The sequence below is a fragment of the Sorghum bicolor genome, chromosome 3 (assembly GCF_000003195.3).
Source record: "Sorghum bicolor cultivar BTx623 chromosome 3, Sorghum_bicolor_NCBIv3, whole genome shotgun sequence".
In the NCBI taxonomy this organism is placed as follows: Eukaryota; Viridiplantae; Streptophyta; class Magnoliopsida; order Poales; family Poaceae; genus Sorghum; species Sorghum bicolor.
Window position 1 is genome coordinate 8239953 of NC_012872.2, and position 19568 is coordinate 8259520.

General features: G+C 45.4%; 3 protein-coding genes across 3 annotated transcripts; 2 read left to right on the top strand and 1 right to left on the bottom strand.

Moving 5' to 3' along the window:
- Positions 1756-4299, top strand: LOC8070433 (protein O-linked-mannose beta-1,4-N-acetylglucosaminyltransferase 2). Its single transcript, XM_002455247.2, has 4 exons — positions 1756-2076; positions 2157-2222; positions 2335-2397; positions 2809-4299. The coding sequence occupies exons 1-4, from the start codon at positions 1965-1967 to the stop codon at positions 3972-3974; spliced, it is 1407 nt and encodes a 468-aa protein (XP_002455292.1). The 5' UTR covers positions 1756-1964; the 3' UTR covers positions 3975-4299.
- On the top strand, positions 8210-11725 carry LOC8079052 (pectin acetylesterase 5). The gene is made up of 9 exons (XM_021455452.1): positions 8210-8842; positions 8957-9132; positions 9334-9458; positions 9568-9628; positions 9749-9811; positions 10089-10166; positions 10532-10637; positions 10750-10898; positions 11382-11725. Exons 1-9 carry the CDS (start codon positions 8374-8376, stop codon positions 11520-11522), a joined length of 1368 nt encoding a protein of 455 aa, XP_021311127.1. The 5' UTR covers positions 8210-8373; the 3' UTR covers positions 11523-11725.
- Positions 14741-16511, bottom strand: LOC8079053 (UDP-glycosyltransferase 92A1). The gene has a single exon (XM_002457432.2). It carries the CDS (start codon positions 16414-16416, stop codon positions 14962-14964), a length of 1455 nt encoding a protein of 484 aa, XP_002457477.1. The 5' UTR covers positions 16417-16511; the 3' UTR covers positions 14741-14961.

The following is a 19568-nucleotide window of genomic DNA, read 5'->3' on the forward strand; positions in this document are numbered from 1 at the left end:
TTTTGATGGTCGTCGTTTCTTCACTCTTGTGGAAGAGAGTGATGATGATGAATCTGATGTGTGACCTTGGGCAAGTAAAGCAAGTTGTGTGACTAATGGTTTATGTAATATAAAGTTCCGAACCTTTTATGTACTAAACACTTATGGTTTGTAATCTTTGGTCTTAAGTTTCAATCTATGTTATATAACCTTTCCGCTTTTACTCTGATTTATCTTATCTATGAAATGTTGTAATACTGCAATGCTTAATGAGGGAATTCCTGGAATTAATGTAACGTGGATGATTCGGGTTTCCCGAGGACACCCGACAGACTCCTGGAGTCATTTGGAACTCGTGCACGCCGATCAGAAGTCCTTGAGACAATGATGGGTGTATGTGGGCCACTTAATTCAGGAGGTTCTGCCACACTTCTTTTATTTCCACCATGCGATTGTGCCCGTCGCTGCCGACCCTCACGCACCATGGCCTTCTACCCACCTGAATGGAGCCCTCTGCCCATCGCGACTCCTTCTCCCTACCTCCCATACAGCGGCAGATTCCTAGCTCGATGCAGCTGCATTTCGGCAGCGGCAGGGCCTCCCTCCTAGATGTCGGTGACCCGTGGTCAGAGCACCTCCCTCCCAATCGTCGGTGACCCATGGCCGGAGCACCTCCCTCCTAGACAACTGTGACCCATGGCCAGAGCACCACCCTCCTGATGCGGCCTCCCTCCCCAACTATGGTGCTTCGTGGCCGGAGCACCACCCTCCTAGATCCCAACCACCTCCCTGATGTCGGTTCCCCACGGTTGGATGCTAACCACGCTCCCCGACGTGAAGGCCCCACGGCTGGATCGAGCTCTTCTCGGTGTGCCTGACTATGGCAAGAAGAACACCAAAAGAGGATGACATATAGGTCTCACATGTCATTCTCTAGTAGAATGGATTTGGATGGCCTGTTGTAGTATTGCTTGAGACTATAATAGTACTCCCTCCATATCACTTTTAGAAGTCGTTACCCCTAGCACTTGTGTTGCCTGTCCGCACAGCTCGCCTGGCGTCTCCTCGGTTCCAGACGCCAACGACACCTTAGCATTAATGGCAGCAACGCCAACAACCCTCGCAGCAGTTCCAAGATGCCAGTAGCCCTCATAGTAGCGGTTCCAAGACGCCAGCAGCAAAAAATGTGTTGCCCAGGGGGTTGAACCCTACCCACTGGGTTCCAAAGCCGCTTAGCCAGTTGGACTAGTAATGATTCTTGTATACGAGATATCTGCAACCCTATTTAATAAGAGTAAATATGAAAAATTATTTCCTAATTAATAACACATTGGTAAGCACAATCATATTCTAAACGATTTCTAGTTCGAATATGGGGAGAGTATAAAAATGCTGGTTACCCAAATAGAAAAATATATAGTCTGTTTTAGGTTATATTGCTAGAGATTCTTAATTTCGTATCCGATCCGGTTTCTAGGGTGGGAGTATTTCTCTCCTCTCTCTTCCTTAAGACCTTCACACTGATTATTGTGACATATTTTATAGCTCACCTGTTACATGACCGCATTATACTCGCTCTTATATGCTCTTGCTATTCGTGCGAACACAACACCCTCTGTCAGTGACCACAAGATCATGCATACTGTAGGCTGAGACTTAATTAATATCCTAAACAGGGACGGCTCACTTGCAGAGATCGCATTAATGAAGCTTCGGAACAGCACTGCATCGGAGTTGACCCGGATGCTATAGAATTCCGAGCATTAGTACTTAATTAATAACAGGGACATTGTTCGAAAAAAACTAGTAGAGACGGCCTGGATCTCGAGAACCCTAAAGACTTGCTTAATTACCACCGTCTGGGTTTTAAGTTCTAGCCACGTACTGGGATCGGCCTGGAAAGAGACGACGACGACCACCACCACTAGCAGCAGCGGCAGGAGGAGGTGGCTGCTAGTGCTAGCTGAAGCTCCCCCCGGAAGAGCATGAAAAGCTTGGTGCACGGCCACGTCAACGTCGGCCTCATCGCCGGCGTCCTCTTCGTGCTCCTCACCTACCTCGTCGTCTCGCAGCAGACTGCCCTCAGCCGCCCCAACGGTAAGGAACCATTCGCACAATGTCACGGGGTAGCTGATTTTCTTAGTCAGTTTGCTTATTGGTTATTTCTTAATCTGCAGTTGTCACTACGGTATCACAGTGGCTATCGACTAATAAACAGCAGAATGAAGGTCCCGGTGAAACAGGTGAGCACTCTTTTACATACATACAGCATGGAGAAGACTGGGGCAGACAACGACTTGTAGCTAGTCATGGCCATCAACTGATGATTGTTGCTTGTTGTCGATTAATCTGCAGTTGTCACTACGGAAGAGCAACAGATCGTGGATAAACAGCTGATTCAAGGCTCAAGTGAATCAGGTAATCACCCGATCGAATTTTCGTGGTGCTCAATTTGGGACCGAGAGTTCAAGATCGTCATCGTAAAATGCAAACAAATTGAGCTTGTTTGTATATGGAAGTAAAAGTGTGGGAGACAGTGAACCGTGTCTCCCGATACTGAAATCAAAATTTAACTTGTATTTATCACGGCTAAATGGTCAGTAAAATTTTAGAGGTTCTGGCCTGGCGAAATAATTTTAGCAAATCTGAGTAGGAGCTAAGAAATTTTATCAGAATTGTGACGGATCTGACTTTTAACACGGCAAGGTCTCCATACTCTCTCTATAGAATATCTAGGCTAGAGTAAGATAACCTCAATTAATCAACCCCTTTTCACATAAGTGTTGAGTTAATCGCGGTGAATCTTGTGGTTTTCCTGCCGTGCAACAGAGAAGGTCAGCAACAAGGTGGTGTGCAGCACGGAGGAGCGTTTTTCTGACTACTGCGAACTCGATGGCGACGTCCGCATCAACGGCAAAGCCTGGTCGGTGGACATCGTGCCCCCGGGCTGGTCGTCGGAGCAGCGGCGGGAGTGGAAGATCCGGCCGTACTCGCGCCGGAGCGCGTCCAACGTCGACACGCTCAACGTGACGCAGCTGCAGGACCCGGCGTCCGCGCCGGCGTGCACGGTGACGCACCACGCGCCGGGCGTCGTGTTCGCGCTCGGCGGGTACTCGGGCAACGCCTTCCACGACCACGCCGACGTGCTCCTGCCGCTGTACCTGACGTCGCTGCGGTACGACGGCGAGGTCCAGCTCCTCGTCATCAACCGGGTGCAGCCGTGGTGGCTGGGCAAGTACAGGCTCGCCCTCCGGCGGATGTCCAAGTACGACGTGGTGAACCTGGACGGCGACGCCCACGTCCGGTGCTTCCCGCACCTCACCGTCGGCCTCCGCCTGCACATGGACTTCGGCGTCGTCCCCGAGATGGTTCCGGGGCAGGGGCACCGCCGCGTCTCCATGCCCGACTTCACCAGGTTCCTGCGCGAGGCGTACGCGCTCCCTCGCGGCGCGCCGGTGAAGCCGGGCAAGAATCGGCCGCGGCTCATGCTGATCCAGCGGCAGCGCACCCGGCGGTTCCTGAACGAGGCGGAGATGGTGCGGGCGGCGGAGGCGGCGGGGTTCGAGGTGGCGGTGACGGACCTGCTGATCGACGCGGCCGTGGACGAGCAGGCGCGGGTGGTGAACTCGTTCGACGTGATGGTGGGCATCCACGGCGCCGGGATGACGAACGAGGTGTTCCTGCCGCCCGGCGGGGTGCTCGTCCAGGTGGTGCCGTGGGGGAAGCTGGACCTGATGGCCAGGGTCGAGTACGGCGAGCCGGCGGCGGACATGGGGCTCAAGTACCTCTGCTACAACGTGACGCTGGAGGAGAGCTCGCTGCCGGAGCTGCTGGGGCGCGACCACCCGGCGATCAAGGACCCGGACTCCATCCACCGCAAAGGCTGGGCTGCCATGTTCGACATCTACATGACCAAGCAGGACGTTCGGCTCGACATCGAACGCTTCGCGCTCACGCTCGCGGAGGCCATGGACCACCTACGCAGCCTGCAGTAGTAGGAGCAGGCCACGTGTTGATCCCCGGAACTCGATCGTCTTGATTTTGCGTGAAGTCCGATCCTCGTATGGACATGGGGTGTAGCAACACAGCATTTTTTTTTTCGTTTTTGAAGATTAAATATCCCTACAAGTGGAGCAGTACAGAGATGCATGGTGGCCTATATTGATTCGCTAGAGTGACAGCAGAATGAATGGAACTGTTTGATCGGATCATTAATTACCCGACGACATGTCGATCGCATCGAGCACTAGAACTTTATTGTATACTGTACCATTTCGATATCTGATGTGGTTTGAAAATTCTAAATTTTGAATTTTAAAACCTAAGAATTTAAAACAAATATTCATGCTCTAAAGGATTCAAATAAAAAAATCTATTAACTATAAAGTTTTACAGCTCTATAATTTTGGTATAAATTTCTCTAGATTCTCGTATTCATACCCTTGTTTTGTATTGAAATTATGATTTCTGACTCTGTTTTTTAAAATCTTTGTGAATTCACTCTTGTGTTTTAAAGACAAAGCATCACGTTACCCCTACTCCGTCGCCACGCTAACTTATAAATAGTTGTTTCTGTGGTATAAATAGTTGTTTTACATTGCACCACTCAAGATGTCGTATTCTTTATATTAATTAAAGGATTATTATATGTGTAATGTAGCAGTATTGTTTTATTACGTAAAACATAGAATAATTAAAATTAAATTATCAATATTGATAAGGAGTATATAAAGTTTCTTGTCATAGAGTATTAATATAATTTAAAGTGAATTTAATATCGGCATGTTGTTTTTCAATGGACATATTTCTATACTTATTTTTACTTGTTTTATTTATGTGGACTCATGGTGGACCATAGCAGTATGTCTACTTTTAAGATAGTAGTGGTAGAAGTGTGTAGTTTAAAGGAAAATTATCAGTCGCGTCTCGCAGTCGGGGAGGGTTCGAGAGCGGCGGCCCGGAGTTAGAAGTCGCAACAGATACCGTGCATTGGAGTCCAAATTTGGAGAGGCCCGCGACTGAGACTCTGCGAGATGCGGCCGGTGGGCTGAAAGCTAGGAGTCGCCACGTCGTGGGGGTTGGCTGGGCTAGGTCTGAAGATCAGCTCCCGTAAAACTCGGGCTGCGGCCGCCGAAGGGGAGCGGAAGGACTTGTGTTGTGTTGGGGAAGGAGGCCGGCCTGGACGGACTAGGAGGAAGGCCGAAGGCGTGGGCCAACCGGCCGAGTGGATAAAGTAGGGGATCAAGCATCGGTGGGTTTTTTTTTTTTTAATTCTTCTTCTCTTTTAATAATAATAATAATAATAATAATAATAATAATAATAATAATAATAATAATAATAATAATAATAATAATAATAATAATAATAATAATAATAATAATAATAATAATAATAATAATAATAATAATAATAATAATAATAATAATAATAATGGAGCTCTTTACATGTATGGTCTCGAAAAAATATCTCTTTTTTATGATGTTTTTGAACTTACTTATTGACCTCAAAATAAAATTTTCTTTTTTCTATGACTTTCTGTTTATTTTATATACTTCACGGTGTTAAGTCAAAGGTTAAAAATAACCATTTTATCTTGCTCAAAGAAAGGAATAAACGACGAGGCTGCAGTAGAGCAGGCCACATGTTGATCTCTTGGAACTCCAATAATCATGGAGTGATGTAGGTTTGCGTGAAGTCCGATCCTTGGTATGGAGATGAGGTTTTTTAAGATCTATACATCCCTACAAACTAAGCGGTCACCTATACATGTCTCTTGTTTATGTAATCCTCACGCTCTCTACTGTTTGGTGGAGCCGTAGTACAGAGATGCATCGTTGGCCTATTGATTCGGTAGAGTGAACAAGGGCTCCTCCGTGACTATAACCACGTGTTTGGAGGATTGGGATTTAGTAACTTTACTCAAGCAAGTCACAATGTAACTTTTGCCTATGTATCCAACCGTGTGTTTGATGAGCTCCTCGCATCAGGGGTTGCCGCCGCACAACCTCGGATGGGCCGCCACTGTGAGGAGCTGCCACATGCGACCCTGGGTGAGCCGTCACACGACCGCCAAAGAGCCACCACACGAGTTCGAGAGACCGCCTCCACATGAGCGCCAGGGGCCGCCGTCGTGCGACTATCGAGGGGCCATCGTCGCAAGAGCTCCAAGGGGGCGCACAGAGGAGCAGGAGTGGGTTGTGGGCAATCTCACCAATGGCAGTGGAGAAGGTGCGGGACGGCGTGCAACAGAGGAGTCGTGGGGCGATGCAGTCTGTGGTGCGTGGCCACATGGGGCCTTTGGGCGGTTGTTGGGGGAAAGAGATAAGGAAGGAGGAAGAAAAAAGAAAAAAAACTAACACATGATCTCCACATGTGAGTTGGTGATCTTATTTTTCATATCTCTAAACCAAACAGAAAACGGGTTGATCCCATTCTTTCTCAACCCAACAGAAAATAGAGTCATCTTGTCCCACAAATCAGAGAGAAGACCGTCTCACTTCACCTTATCTCTCAACCAAACGTTACCTAAACAGTTGTGGATCTTGTGAGGGAGGACACTGTAACATCCCGACCTAAGGCTTAATAGGATACTCATACAAATAAGTTGTAACTTCTTTTCTGGAAGCCAATCTCCAAAGAACTCTAAAGTTAAGCATGCTTGGCCTGGAGAAATTTAGGGATGGGTGATTGACCGGGAAGTACTTCTCGGGTGTGCACGAGTGAGGACAAAGTGTGCAGAAAAAGACTGGTATTGGTCTGTAAGGGCTGACTATGTCCTAGAAAAGCTGCCAGATGTAAGCGGGTCCGGCCTCGTGGAGGCGGGACGTTACAGACATGGTGGTGGTGTGGATGCGGCGGATCTGGAAGAATTTGGTGGTGGGGCAACGAGGAAGGGGGGCAGGTCAGAAAAAATTATGCGACATCGTCTCATCATAAGTGCTGTGCCATATGGCCTAATCATGTTGCTACAGGTGGAGTCCTATCTCTAACTGTTGGGCGGACGTTGATGTAGGTGGAGCCTGTGTCAAACATGCAAAGATGTCGCATGGAGCCTCCCATGCGATGGTGTCGCATAAAATTGTTTTCCGCGGGCCGGGGTCGGGGTCCTCCGCCATCCACATGGGCTCCTCCGTGACTATAGTCGGCTTTTATTAAAATTTAAAAATTATTAACTATAAAGTTGTATATCACATTGACCTCTACAACTTCTGATATAATTTTTTTTATCTTCATCCAAGTCTATTTTTTATAAGACTTTTTTTTAGAAAATATATGATATTTATTACTTGACTATATTATCAGCTAGATTTGCCCTCTACGTTAAGAGCAAGTACAATAATTGGTTTGAAATCAAATTAATGATGATATGGAGAAGACAAGACGAGAGAGATGATAATCTGACTCTTATGCAACCACCAAGCTGGACACGAATGTATATAAAGTGGTGAGCGCAAATAACAAATGTTGTGGTAAGAAATAGGAAAGAGAAATTGTTTTATAGACAAATAAAAGACAACTATTATATAACTTGACTCTTGTAACTTGGCTTAGTCAAATCCTTTGATCTTGCTCGAAAGATGAATATAAAGATGCTTATGAACAACCTCTACTCAGGAGCTAGCGTAGCTACTTAGGTGTGTGTGGTGTGTGTATATATATATATAGAGGACGCACAATGTAGTTTATTGAAGATGAGAGTAACTACACGTACGTGTACAAAGGAATTTTCATATATATATATATATATATATATATATATATATATATATATATATATATATATATATATATATATATATATATATATATATATATATATATATATATATATATATATATATATATATATATATATATATATATATATATATATATATAAGACTTACGACATATAGCCGGTCCTTGCTTTGGTGATGAATGCTGACGACGCAAGAAGACTGAATAATGGAAATCACGAAACGAAACGAAGAAACAGACGGGCACCAACGGCCCACTAACTTATTATTATCAGCAAGTGACGACAGACGTCTGTTTGTAGTATATTTTCCAGGCCGGGAAGGAATGGACGTCAGCAATGAACCAAAAAAAAGAAATAATAAGCAGTGAATAATAATACTACTCCGATTTCCAACCGGCCGGCCGGCCGTCTCGATCTGGAACTCCATCGAGGTCACCACCATCCATTCGCGTCGCAGTTCAGAATCACATCCCGTGCATCCCATCGCACGCCACACCACACCACAACGCGTGGTTGCTAATTAATACCACCTCGTGTCTGCTTCTTAGTTCGCTTCTACTCCTACTCCATTATTCCATTACACCATAAAAAGTGCTTTTAGACCAGACACAGAGCCTGCTGGCGGCCAGGCCAACAATCCAGCTACCGATCGACGATGGCCACCACCGAACTCCGGTCGCCGCTCCTCCCTCTGCCGCCACCGCCGCAGCGCCAGCGACGAATAAGCGCTCGGGCAGCAGCGCTCGCCGTTTCGGCGACGGTGGTCGTCCTGCTCCTTCCCTTCCTGATCGCCAGCTTCGGCGGCACCACCAGCACGAGCAGACGGCACCCGCCCCGGCACCGATCATCCTCATCCTCATCCAACCTCGTCGAGCTCACCCTGCTGACCGCCGCTCAGGACAAGGGCGCAGTGTGCCTGGACGGAAGCCCGCCGGGGTACCACCTGCAGGCGGGCACCGGCGCCGGGTCAAGCAGCTGGCTCATCCATCTCATGGGGGGCGGCTGGTGCGACACCGTGCGCAGCTGCTCCGACCGCAGCAAGGGCTACCTCGGTTCGTCCCTCTACATGGAGAAACTGATGGACTTCTCTGGGATTCTCAGCAACGATCCGGCACAGAATCCTGGTATATCCGTATCTTTATCTTCTGTAGCTTTTTTTTCTTTGGCCAGTCGATGATTCCACTAGTTAATTAAATTGATTAATAAAGTATCTCTCTATGTATGTGTGTGATTGGCAGATTTCTACAGCTGGAACAGAGTGTTTGTTAGGTACTGCGACGGGGCATCATTTTCGGGGGATTCCCAGCTCGAGGCGGCTGAGCATGGGAACGGCACGCTCTTCTTCAGAGGCCTGCGCATCTGGGAGGCGGTCCTCGACGAACTCATGCAAAAGGGCCTCGCCCAGGCCAAACAGGCCAGTATATATATATATATATATATATATATATATATATATATATATATATATATATATATATATATATATATATATATATACACACACTACTTCATTTTGCTAATTTTCATTACAAGTGATTGATTTCATTTACTCGCTTAAGATGTTTGATGAACTCATCAATAAGCTAAATGCTCAATGCATCGCCTTTGGTTTCAGACCTTGCTCACAGGCTGTTCTGCTGGTGGTCTGGCTACGCTGCTGCATTGCAACGATTTTCGCTCACGGTTTCCTCCTGAGGTTACCGTGAAATGCCTCTCCGATGCTGGATTCTTTGTTGATGCGTAAGTCCATCGGTATCATACAAGCAAGATATCCACTTTGTAAACTGTAATTGAGTTTACTCGTACGAAGTACGAACTCAAATCTTGCCCTGCCACTGCGTGTGTGCAGAAAGGATTTGTCAGGGCAGCGCTCCATGCGGTCTGTTTACAACGGAGTTGTTCATCTTCAGGTGAGCGTCAGTCCTCGTCAAGTTCGTTCATGTTACTAAAGAAAGAATGAATCCTATCAGTGTGGGTGTGGTTTCAGCTAACTTAATGCATGTTCTTTCCGGTTTCTTATCTTCCACAAGAATGTTACTTCTACTAAAGTTTTGCCCAAGGACTGCCTCCTCGCAAACAAGGATCCCACACAGGTATTATATATATAATACTAATAGACCTCCCATTCATTAGAATGTATTCTTGTGTTGTTGTTGTTTTTTAAATGCATGTGAAATTTCTGTTTAATTCTTGGGTTCAAAAGAAGGCCTCACAGCATTATATCGATCTGCTTGGTTGGTAAGATATATCAATCATTAGTACTATATAGGAGTGACAATGTTGCTTGGCTGGTAAGATACTAAGATATATTATTCATTAATACTACTATATATAGTAGTGACAGTGTTGCTTACATGCCATGCCATGCAGTGCTTCTTTCCCGCGGAGCTTATTAAGAGCCTCAGCACGCCCACATTGATCGTAAACTCTGCTTACGACTCTTGGCAGGTACAGTAAGGCCTTGTTTAGTTCACCCAAAAAACCAAAAACTTTTCAAGATTTTTCATCACATCGAATCTTGCGGCACATGCATGGAGCACTAAATATAGACGACAATAAAAACTAATTGTACAGTTTACCTGTAAATCGCGAGATGAATCTTTTAAACCTAGTTACTCCATGATTGGACAATATTTATCAAATAAAAACGAAAGTGCTACAGTTCGAAAACCAAAAAGTTTTCGGAACTAAACAAGACCTAACTCTGTTTCTGTCACTCAAAGCTTTAGAATTACGAGAGCTCAAGTGAACAACCCCGACTGCTATCCATGCATGCTTGCATTTGGTTTTATTTCATCCGTGGCGTGTGGCAGGTACGTTTTGTTGTTGCGCCGGATGGATCGTCCCCCGATGAGTCATGGCGCAGCTGCAGAGCTGACGTTCGCAGATGCAATTCCTCACAGATACAAGTCCTCAATGGTTGTTACTGCCCTTTGATTGTGTCAATATAGTAACTATTGACTGTAATATTAGGGTTTTTCTGATCGAAGCCGCACCAAATACATCACTCTCGATCCTTGTCCGTTTGCAGCATTCAGGAAGGAGATGGTAGATGACCTTGAGGCTGCTGACGACAACACCAACAACAGCTGGTTCATCGATTCATGCTTCACCCATTGTCAGACTATCTTCGATGATTCAGGATGGAACAAACAGGTCGCCCCGAGGATCGGAAACAAGGTGAGGTGGAATTAATGAAGTGAATACCAGTGTGCATCTCTTTAGTTATTGCCTTGTTATTGATCGATGTATTAGAGTCTCTTTTACATCCATTAGTGTTTATAGATTAGCAGCTAACTAGATTCATAGCTAGAGACCTGTTAATAATAAATCAACTAACTAGCTAGAGAGTTGCTTATAGGTTCTATTAGGTACCAACTACTTCCTCTATTTCAAATTATAAGACTTTTGACATTTCTAGATTCATATGTATCTACATAATATATATCTAGGTGCATTCCAAAATATATGAACCTAGAGAAACCAAAATGTCTTATAATTTGGGATCAAAAAGCTCTACCCTGTTCGGCTGGCCGTAAAAGCAGCTAATATTGATTTGTTATGAGAGAAAAAATACTGCTGACTGGCCGTAAAATTTGTTAGTGGATTTAAACAGACTCTCTTGGATTGATACAATAACACGTCTTGATTTTCTTGGAGCAGACACTGAAGGAGGTAATGGGGGATTGGTACTTTGGTAGGAGCCCAAGCCCGGTGGTAAGACAAGTTGGCTGCGAGTATCCATGCAATCCCACAGGTTGCCAGCTTGCACAACAGAGCTCTTCTGCACGAACCAAAGAATAAATCATCTATATAGTAGTATAATATAACAACCCAACTGTCACACGCATTCTTGTATTGGGATGGATACATATATGTAAACGGACAATTCTAAAGATACAGATATATAGCACACACTACATGAGAACACTGAAAAATGACGGAAGGAAAATTGACTGGCTCTTGGCCCTGTTACTGATGATAAATAAAAAAGTGATGGACGACAACCAGTGTGTTCCTTATCAATAGCGAAAAGTGATGGATCACTTATAATGTCTTTGGTCCGAATCCGCGCTTGACAAACACCCATCACTAATGACAGGTAAAAGTGATGGATGGTGACTACATCCATCACTACTAATAGCAGTGATAAATTTTAGAAAGAGCTATCGCTTTTTCACAAGTAACGGTTCCTAGGGCAGCTCAAAAGTGACAGGTCACTATAACATTCACGCCTTTTTATTTTTTTAAAAAGTGAAAGGTTTTAGGTTATCCCCAACAATCTATCTCGGAGATAGCTGACGTTAGAATCTTGTTTTTTTGAATGAAAAGACGTTAGAATCTTGTTGATATGGAAGAGAGAGAAGGCTAAAGAAACTACGCGCTAGCAAGAATTCGTTGCTACACAATTTGTGTGCCTTGAGGGCACCTAGCACACCACGCCCCTCCGCGTCCCTCACTTCACTCATCTTCTTTGAAGATGCCATAAAAATTGAGAAAAACAGTACTAGTGTTGTTTAGGAGGGTGTCGGTGTTCGCTGCAAATAACTGTTCAGCGGATGAATCATTGTGTTATCTCTTTAACTGATGCAGATATCAATGATAACAAGCTAGCCATATTGTTGGGAACGCCCTTAGTGTTGTCTCTGCCTGGTGTGGTGGTGCAAGGCCAACACCGGTTGTGTTTAGGTGAGCAAGGTGAGCTCCTAGCATGTCATCTCCTCCCTAGCACACCATATCCACTCTCCTGTTTTTTCGAAACAGTGCGCTGCACATACTTCATTAAGGAGAGAAAAGTTCGAGCCAAAGCTACAAAGTAGATAAATTTGCCAAGATGGTTAGCTACACATCAGTCTGCAGTAGTGGTGAACACAGCTAGACCACGGAAGCCAGCTGCAATGCAATCGTATAGCTCGTCGAGCACGGCGGAGCAGACCTGGGCCGTCATGCGGGACAAGTCGTCGAACGTCCTGGCATTGCGCTCCTTCTAGAGGAGAGGCCATGACACAGTTCATAAGCTAGACAGGAGGCCGTGGCCTCTCCTCCTATAAGTTGGGTCTATTGTGATGGGGACAATGTGCCTAGAAACTTGATGCTCATTATGTATATGTTTAAACTAAAATTTTAGTGTTTGTGTGGGAATTGGAAGTCACCTTTGCTTTGGTAATATGTTCGGTCAAGGCCATGCATGAGCACACCGACGCTGTTGTGTCCGTCCTCACACGAATCCTCGTGCATGCCTGGTCAGCTCACTCCTCCATTTCAGCATGCCACAACTTCTAAGCAATAGAAAGGATGGCTGCGACACCTGGTGGTGCGTCTCCCAGATTCGCTACAATCATCCATCAAACTCTAAAGCTCAGCTATGCAATCGAAAAATAACCCCTCACAATGTTCGGATCGAAAAACATGAACAAACATAGATGAACCGAGACAGAAAATGAGAGGCACACAACATACTAGGGCCTGATTGGCTTACCAACAACGCCAACCGTGGTCACCGCCGATGTGGGGACGAGGCGGAGGGAGACGGAAGAAGGTGAGATAGCGAGAGAGCAAGTGAGTGAGCGAGTGAGCGGCGGCGAGTGAGCAATGTTGATGAATCTTAGCCCGACGGTGACACTCCCGCTTATATAGGATGGCCAGGACAAGCCACGGCCCACCACGACGCGCGAGGATGGAGCCAGCCCAAGCCCAGGTCACGGACGAATGACCAAATCGACTGTTCGACCGTAGCCAAACCCCGGTTATACGGCTGGCCAGCTTGGGCCTGGTCCCGGGGAAGGCACCCTGCTTGGCGTTTGTCGTTTATTTTCCAGAGATAAATGCATTGCAAGCTCACTATGTAATTCATTTAAGAGTTGTATTGGTACACTGCAAGTACTGAATGGATGGATCATGCATGTCGGGGTGGGGGGGGGGGGGGGGGGCAGATGCATGTATAAAATTTAAACTGAACGTTCTAGCATGTGATGCATTAATTGTCTTCTCTATTATTACAAATTTCTTATATTCTTGAGCCTTGTTTACCTCCACCTAAAAACCTAAAATTTTTCAAGATTTCCTATCACATCGAATCTTTAAATATATACATAGAGTATTAAATATAGATAAAAATAAAAACTAATTGCACAGTTTAGTCAAAATTTACGAGACAAAAATCTTTTGAGCCTAGTTAGTCCATGATTGGACAATAATTATCACAAACAAACGTAAGTGCTATAGTGTCACGAAATTTTTTCCTTCCACAACTAAACACGGCCCATGTTTACCCTGCAGTTTCATTTTCAGAGAGGAAACGGAGTTCTATCACCGACGAGAAAGGTAACTCATTCAGTTTCACTTTTTCACCGATATTGGGAATGCTCATCTGTGTGCCTTTTGTTTTCGAACTATGATCAAATGTTCATGGCATCATGATATTGACATCTCTACCAATAACTTCAGCAAAATTCTATCTTTATGTGTTTCCTACTTCACTTCTGTGTACGTAATGAAGTGGAAAGACTTCTTTCCTATTAAAGAGCTGAAGGAGCCACCATATTTCGATGCTCGGGCTGTATGTTACCCAAATTTGAAGACTATTCGTGATTATTTGGCTTGGAGACAAGTGGACTGTAAGCTACTGCAACTGCAATCAAAATTTTCTTGTATAGCAAATGAGACCTCCTATTTATATTGGGCAACATTTTTGCCCTGAAGTCCTACAAGAAAACTGCACCATTCCACCAAAGTTGTACAAGCCATGAAGTTTCGTTAACACAAAAAGAAAAGGGTGATCTATGTATGCATCAGAATTGAACAATAATTCGATTAGTCGACTGATATGCATATTCTTTGCTTGTGCCTTTTAGGCCATATAAATAATTAGTACAATACCTGCTTCTGGATGTTGGTGAAGTCTGGAAAAAGAGAACAAGAGGCTCAGCTGAAAGAAACTGCTTGCTCAACACAAATACATGCACTAAAAAAACTACCAACATATGATCATTATTGTTTGGAAAATTGACACATGATCAACATGTATGCCGCGGTTTGTAAATCGATCTGCAGGAAAAGCATATTCTTTTATTTCTATATTTTACAGAAGCTCAGCAACCATTGGTAAACACCTATAGCCTAGAGCTAGATCAATCTGTCTTTAGACATTTGCAGAAGCCGGCGAGCATAATTTAGCACCATTTGCAATGGCGCACAAGATTCCAGTAGTTTAAAGATCGAGCAATACACGAAGTTGTTCACTTCACCGGAGATTCATCGTCCGCAAGAAATCCTCCATCGCCTTCCTCGACGACCCGCTCCCCTCCTTCCAGGACACCTCCATCACCTCCTTCATCTCCCTCAACCGCCGCCGCATCTCTGCGGCCTTCGCCGTCTGACCCATCACCGTCTCCACCACGCCGGCGACCGCAGCGCTGCTTACCACAGTGTCCTCCACGTTCCCCCTCGCCACTTCCACGCACACACCCCACTCCTCGTCAAGCATCTTGGCGTTGTAGAACTGCTCGCTGGAGAGCGGCCAGCCCACGATCGGCACGCCGTGCGTCACGCTCTCCAGCACCGAGTTCCACCCGCAGTGGCTCAGGAAGGCCCCCGTCGACGCGTGCGCCAGGATCCTCACCTGCGGTGCCCACCCGCGTACAAGGAGACCTCGGTTGCCCGTGCGCGCCCTCTCCTCGAACTCGTCCGGCAGCCACTGGTCGGCCCGGAAGTCGTCGCCGTTGATGTCGTGTCCGACCGGCGGCCTGACAGCCCAGACGAACGGCCGGCCGGCTGACTCTAAGGCCAATGCCAGCTCCGTCATGTGCTCTGCTCGTATAGAGTTCTGAGAACCGAATGAGATGTACAGCACCGACGACGGCGGGTGCCGGTCCAGGAAGCTCACGATGGCGGCGTCCGCCTCCGTTGGCGTCGAGACTGGCAGGCCGGTGGCGCGCACGAGAGGGCCGATGGGGCAGACCGGGATCTTGAGGGTGCGCCGCAGCATGGCGAGACCGGTGGGCTCGAACTCCTCCACGGTGTTGATGAGCACCGCGTCCGTCTCATAGCCGAGAGGGACCTGCCGGCCGTAGAACCTCGCGCCGCGTTCCCTGACGGCGGGCGGGCCGGCCGAGAAGAGCTGCGAGCGGTGGATCACGACCTCGGGGTACTCGGGCAGGTGGACGCGGCCGGTGGTCGGGTCGGGCCGGACGGGCAGGTGGCTAAAGAGCGAGTGCAGGACGGCGGAACCGTACGCGCCGCAGGAGGCGAAGAAGGCGTGCGCGCACCCGCGGCGCCGGGCCACGGTCACCGTCCACGCCGTCAACGGGTCGGAGACGACGCAGACGTCGCGGCCACTGCCGCCGGCCGCGGCGACGGCGGCGGAGAGGTAGTCGTCGAACGCGGCCTCGAGAGCCTCGAACGCCTCGAGGAGGTCGAAGATGGCCATGGGCTGTATGGCGTCGGAGGATTCGCAGTCCGGAGGCAGGCCGTGGTCCGCCGGGGTGAAGGGCAGCGGGTGGAAACCGAGGAACGACGAGTTGGAGTTGGAGCGCGCGGTAGTCCGGAGGGCGGCAACGTTGCGCGGGGTGGAGACGAGGGTGATGGCAGCGTCGGGGAGAGCGCCGTGTAGGAGGCCGGCGAGGGACATGAACGCGGAGAGGTGGCCCTGACCGGGAAACGGGAACAGCAGGACATGCTTGGCGGGGGCGGCCATCATTGGGTCTTTGGGAGCAGCTAGCTTAGCTAGCTCTTTGGCTTGAGCTCCCGCAATGTTGAAAGAAGGAAGCGATGCTCCCTGCTAAAATGTCACAGTACATATAAATCGATTTCAGACTTTATTAGGCTGAAAAAAAAGAAATTGCTGAATTTTACCATTCTTTGAAGCAACGGTTATTGCATATATTTTAAGTTATAATTTTAGTTTTTTATAATTTATGTAGGAATAATTGTTCAAATTTTTATTCCGAAAATAAAAAAAACTGTTAGGCAAAACCACAAAGACCATTAATAATTACAATTATTTTTATAGTTAGATTAGACAAGGACAAAAATTTAATATGTCATTATACAAAGATAATAACTGATCATAAAAGTAACAATTTACTTGTACTAATTAGTTGTACAAGGATGTTGTCTAAAATTATTTTAAAATTTAAACACCTTAAATAACTATTTATGCGACGGAGACATTTTAGTTTGTGGCATAAGGCAAGCACTGCTACTAGAAACAATTTTACTTAGGCCTTGTTTAGTTCACCTTGAAAACCAAAAAGTTTTCAAAATTTCTCGTCACATCGAATCTTGTGGCATATGCATGAAACATTAAATATAGACGAAAACAAAAACTAATTACACAGTTTAGCTGTAAATCACGAGACAAATCTTTTGATCCTAGTTAGTCTATGATTAGATAATATTTATCACAAACAAACGAAAGTGCTACAGTACCGAAAACATTTCACTTTTGGGAACTAAACAAGGCCTTGTTCTAAGCATCGTACTGGTCCTTTCTCACTTCATGGAGATAAAAATGCAATTCTCATTATAGTTGTATTCTTTTATTGACAGCGTATATATAAAAAAAAAAATCTTCGCGGGTCCCCTAGAACAGCATAGTAGCAGGATATACCAATCACGCATTCATGATTCAGCAATAATCATGATTTGACCAAACCATGATTCTGGGCTGGCGTGATGCACTCGTTCCGTCTGACAAAATTAAAGAATGGTTAAATACATCACGTGGACCATTATACAAGTTTTACTTAGGCTTTGAAAACTTTTTGAATTTCGATACCGTAGCGTTTTCGTTTGTTTGTGGTAAATATTATCCAATCATAGACTAACTAGGGTCAAAAAATTCGTCTCGTGGTTTACAGGCAAGCTGTGTAATTAGTTTTTGTTTTCGTCTATATTTAATGTTTTATGCATGTGCCGCAAGATTCGATGTGACGAGAAATCTTGAAAATATTTTTGGTTTTCGGAGTAAACTAAATAAGGCCTTATTACTATAAGTTAATAATATTGACTGATCAACTAATATGGACTCACACGCATCACACTGTCAGACATGCCGATCTCCTCCTACGTTGGCCAAGTGCTCATCGCCAATGGACGATCGAGCTCGATCGCCCTCAAGGGGAGCAATCTGGCCAACGACGTAGTCATCTTCTTCGTCGTAGGAAACCGGGGCCCAGTTCACTCTACGCACGCAAACTTATCCTCCGGTGATTATTTGGTGATCCATCAACAATGGAGCAACTGCACGAGCACACGGTGGAGTGACTCGGCGTCACCGTGGCACGACGACGGGACCGGAGCGCGGTGGATTGAGCTGCTTCTGTTCGTGATCTTGAGCGGTGAGTATAGTATAGATGGTGCGATCCATATATGAGGCTTCGCGCGTGCACGAGACTGAACCCATACACGAAGAACCACCTCAAGCGATGGAGACTATTGAAAAAATCTTTAGGCCTTGTTTAGTTCACCCCAAAATCTAAAATTTTTTCAAGATTTCTCGTCACATCGAATCTTACGACACATGCATGAAGCATTAAATATAGACGAAAACAAAAACTAATTATACAGTTTGTCTGTAAATGACGAGACGAATCTTTTGATCCTAGTTAGTTCATGATTGAATAATATTTGTCAAATAAAAACGAAAGTGCTACAGTAGCGAAATCCCAAATTTTTTCGAAACTAAACAAGGCCTTAGCTTAAACGATGGACACTCTTGGATGCAGGGAGTATAACCGTTGTTGGTTGGGTGCAGCATTCTTGGTGGCCTAGTGTGGGACCCGGATCTCTAGATCGGTCAACAGTTGCTTGGCCTCTGGCGCTTAGCCATAGTGCTCCACCTGTGAATCATTTAATTCACTCGATATATATCCGATTAAAGGTCTCGTTTGGTTTCCTCTTATCAATTTTATTTAGTTTCTATCATATTAAATATTTGGATACATATATAAAGTATTAACTATTTACAAAATTAAAAAACACAACTAGAGAAATAATTTGCGAGACCATTTTTCTTAGGCCTTGTTTAGATCCAAAAAGTTTTTGAATTTTGACGCTGTAGCACTTTCTTTTTATTTAACAAACACTGTTCAATTATGGAGTAACTAGGTTTAAAAGATTCTTCTCGCGATTTACAGGCAAATTGTACAATTAGTTTTTGTTTTCATCTATATTTAATATTCCATGTATATGACGCAAAATTCGATGTGATAAAAAATCTTGAAAAGTTTTTGGTTTTTGGAGTGAACTAAACGAGGCCTAAGTCTAATTAGTTCATAATTGGACATTAATTACTATAGTTATAAATATGTTACAGTACCTATTAATTTAGTCTCTCCAACCAAACTCCTCATAAATATAGAAACCAATATAAAGACCTTGTTAAGTCAACGGTTCGCCACCGGGCTTGTCTAATTATAATTTTTTTTAAGATTATCTATCACATTACATCTTTCTTTGGACGTATGCATGGAAAATTAAATATAGATAAAAAATAACTAATTGCACAACTTTAATTTACGAGACGAATACTTTAAGCTTAGTGTTGGGAAGATGCTCTCCGCACTCCCCAGCAGTACGATGAATAGAGAACCTTCTCACTCGGTGCCGTGAGAGGTCTGAGCTCCGACGAGCAGCGGGCTCAACAGTAGGTGAACACAATGAATGCTCTCTCTCTTATTAATGGCGGTGTCACGCCCCTTATATAGGGCCTGGAAACCGACCTAATGACATTTACATAAATGCCCCGTGACGGTGGGGGAATATTCCAGTATATCCTTTCATCGCAGTCTACTGACCCTAATACACCTGCGTAATTTCACATTGCAAACCCTTCGTTCATCCTTTGAC

Excerpts from the sequence above, each read along its gene's own strand:
- LOC8070433 (XM_002455247.2), top strand. The coding sequence starts at position 1,965 with ATGAAAAGCTTGGTGCACGGCCACGTCAACGTCGGCCTCATCGCCGGC. Across the intron at positions 2,077-2,156 it reads TGCCCTCAGCCGCCCCAACG|TTGTCACTACGGTATCACAG; the intron begins GTAAGGAACCAT and ends CTTAATCTGCAG. Across the intron at positions 2,398-2,808 it reads TCAAGGCTCAAGTGAATCAG|AGAAGGTCAGCAACAAGGTG; the intron begins GTAATCACCCGA and ends GCCGTGCAACAG.
- LOC8079052 (XM_021455452.1), top strand. The coding sequence starts at position 8,374 with ATGGCCACCACCGAACTCCGGTCGCCGCTCCTCCCTCTGCCGCCACCG. Across the intron at positions 9,629-9,748 it reads ACGGAGTTGTTCATCTTCAG|AATGTTACTTCTACTAAAGT; the intron begins GTGAGCGTCAGT and ends ATCTTCCACAAG. Across the intron at positions 10,899-11,381 it reads CCCCGAGGATCGGAAACAAG|ACACTGAAGGAGGTAATGGG; the intron begins GTGAGGTGGAAT and ends TTCTTGGAGCAG.
- LOC8079053 (XM_002457432.2), bottom strand. The coding sequence starts at position 16,416 with ATGATGGCCGCCCCCGCCAAGCATGTCCTGCTGTTCCCGTTTCCCGGT.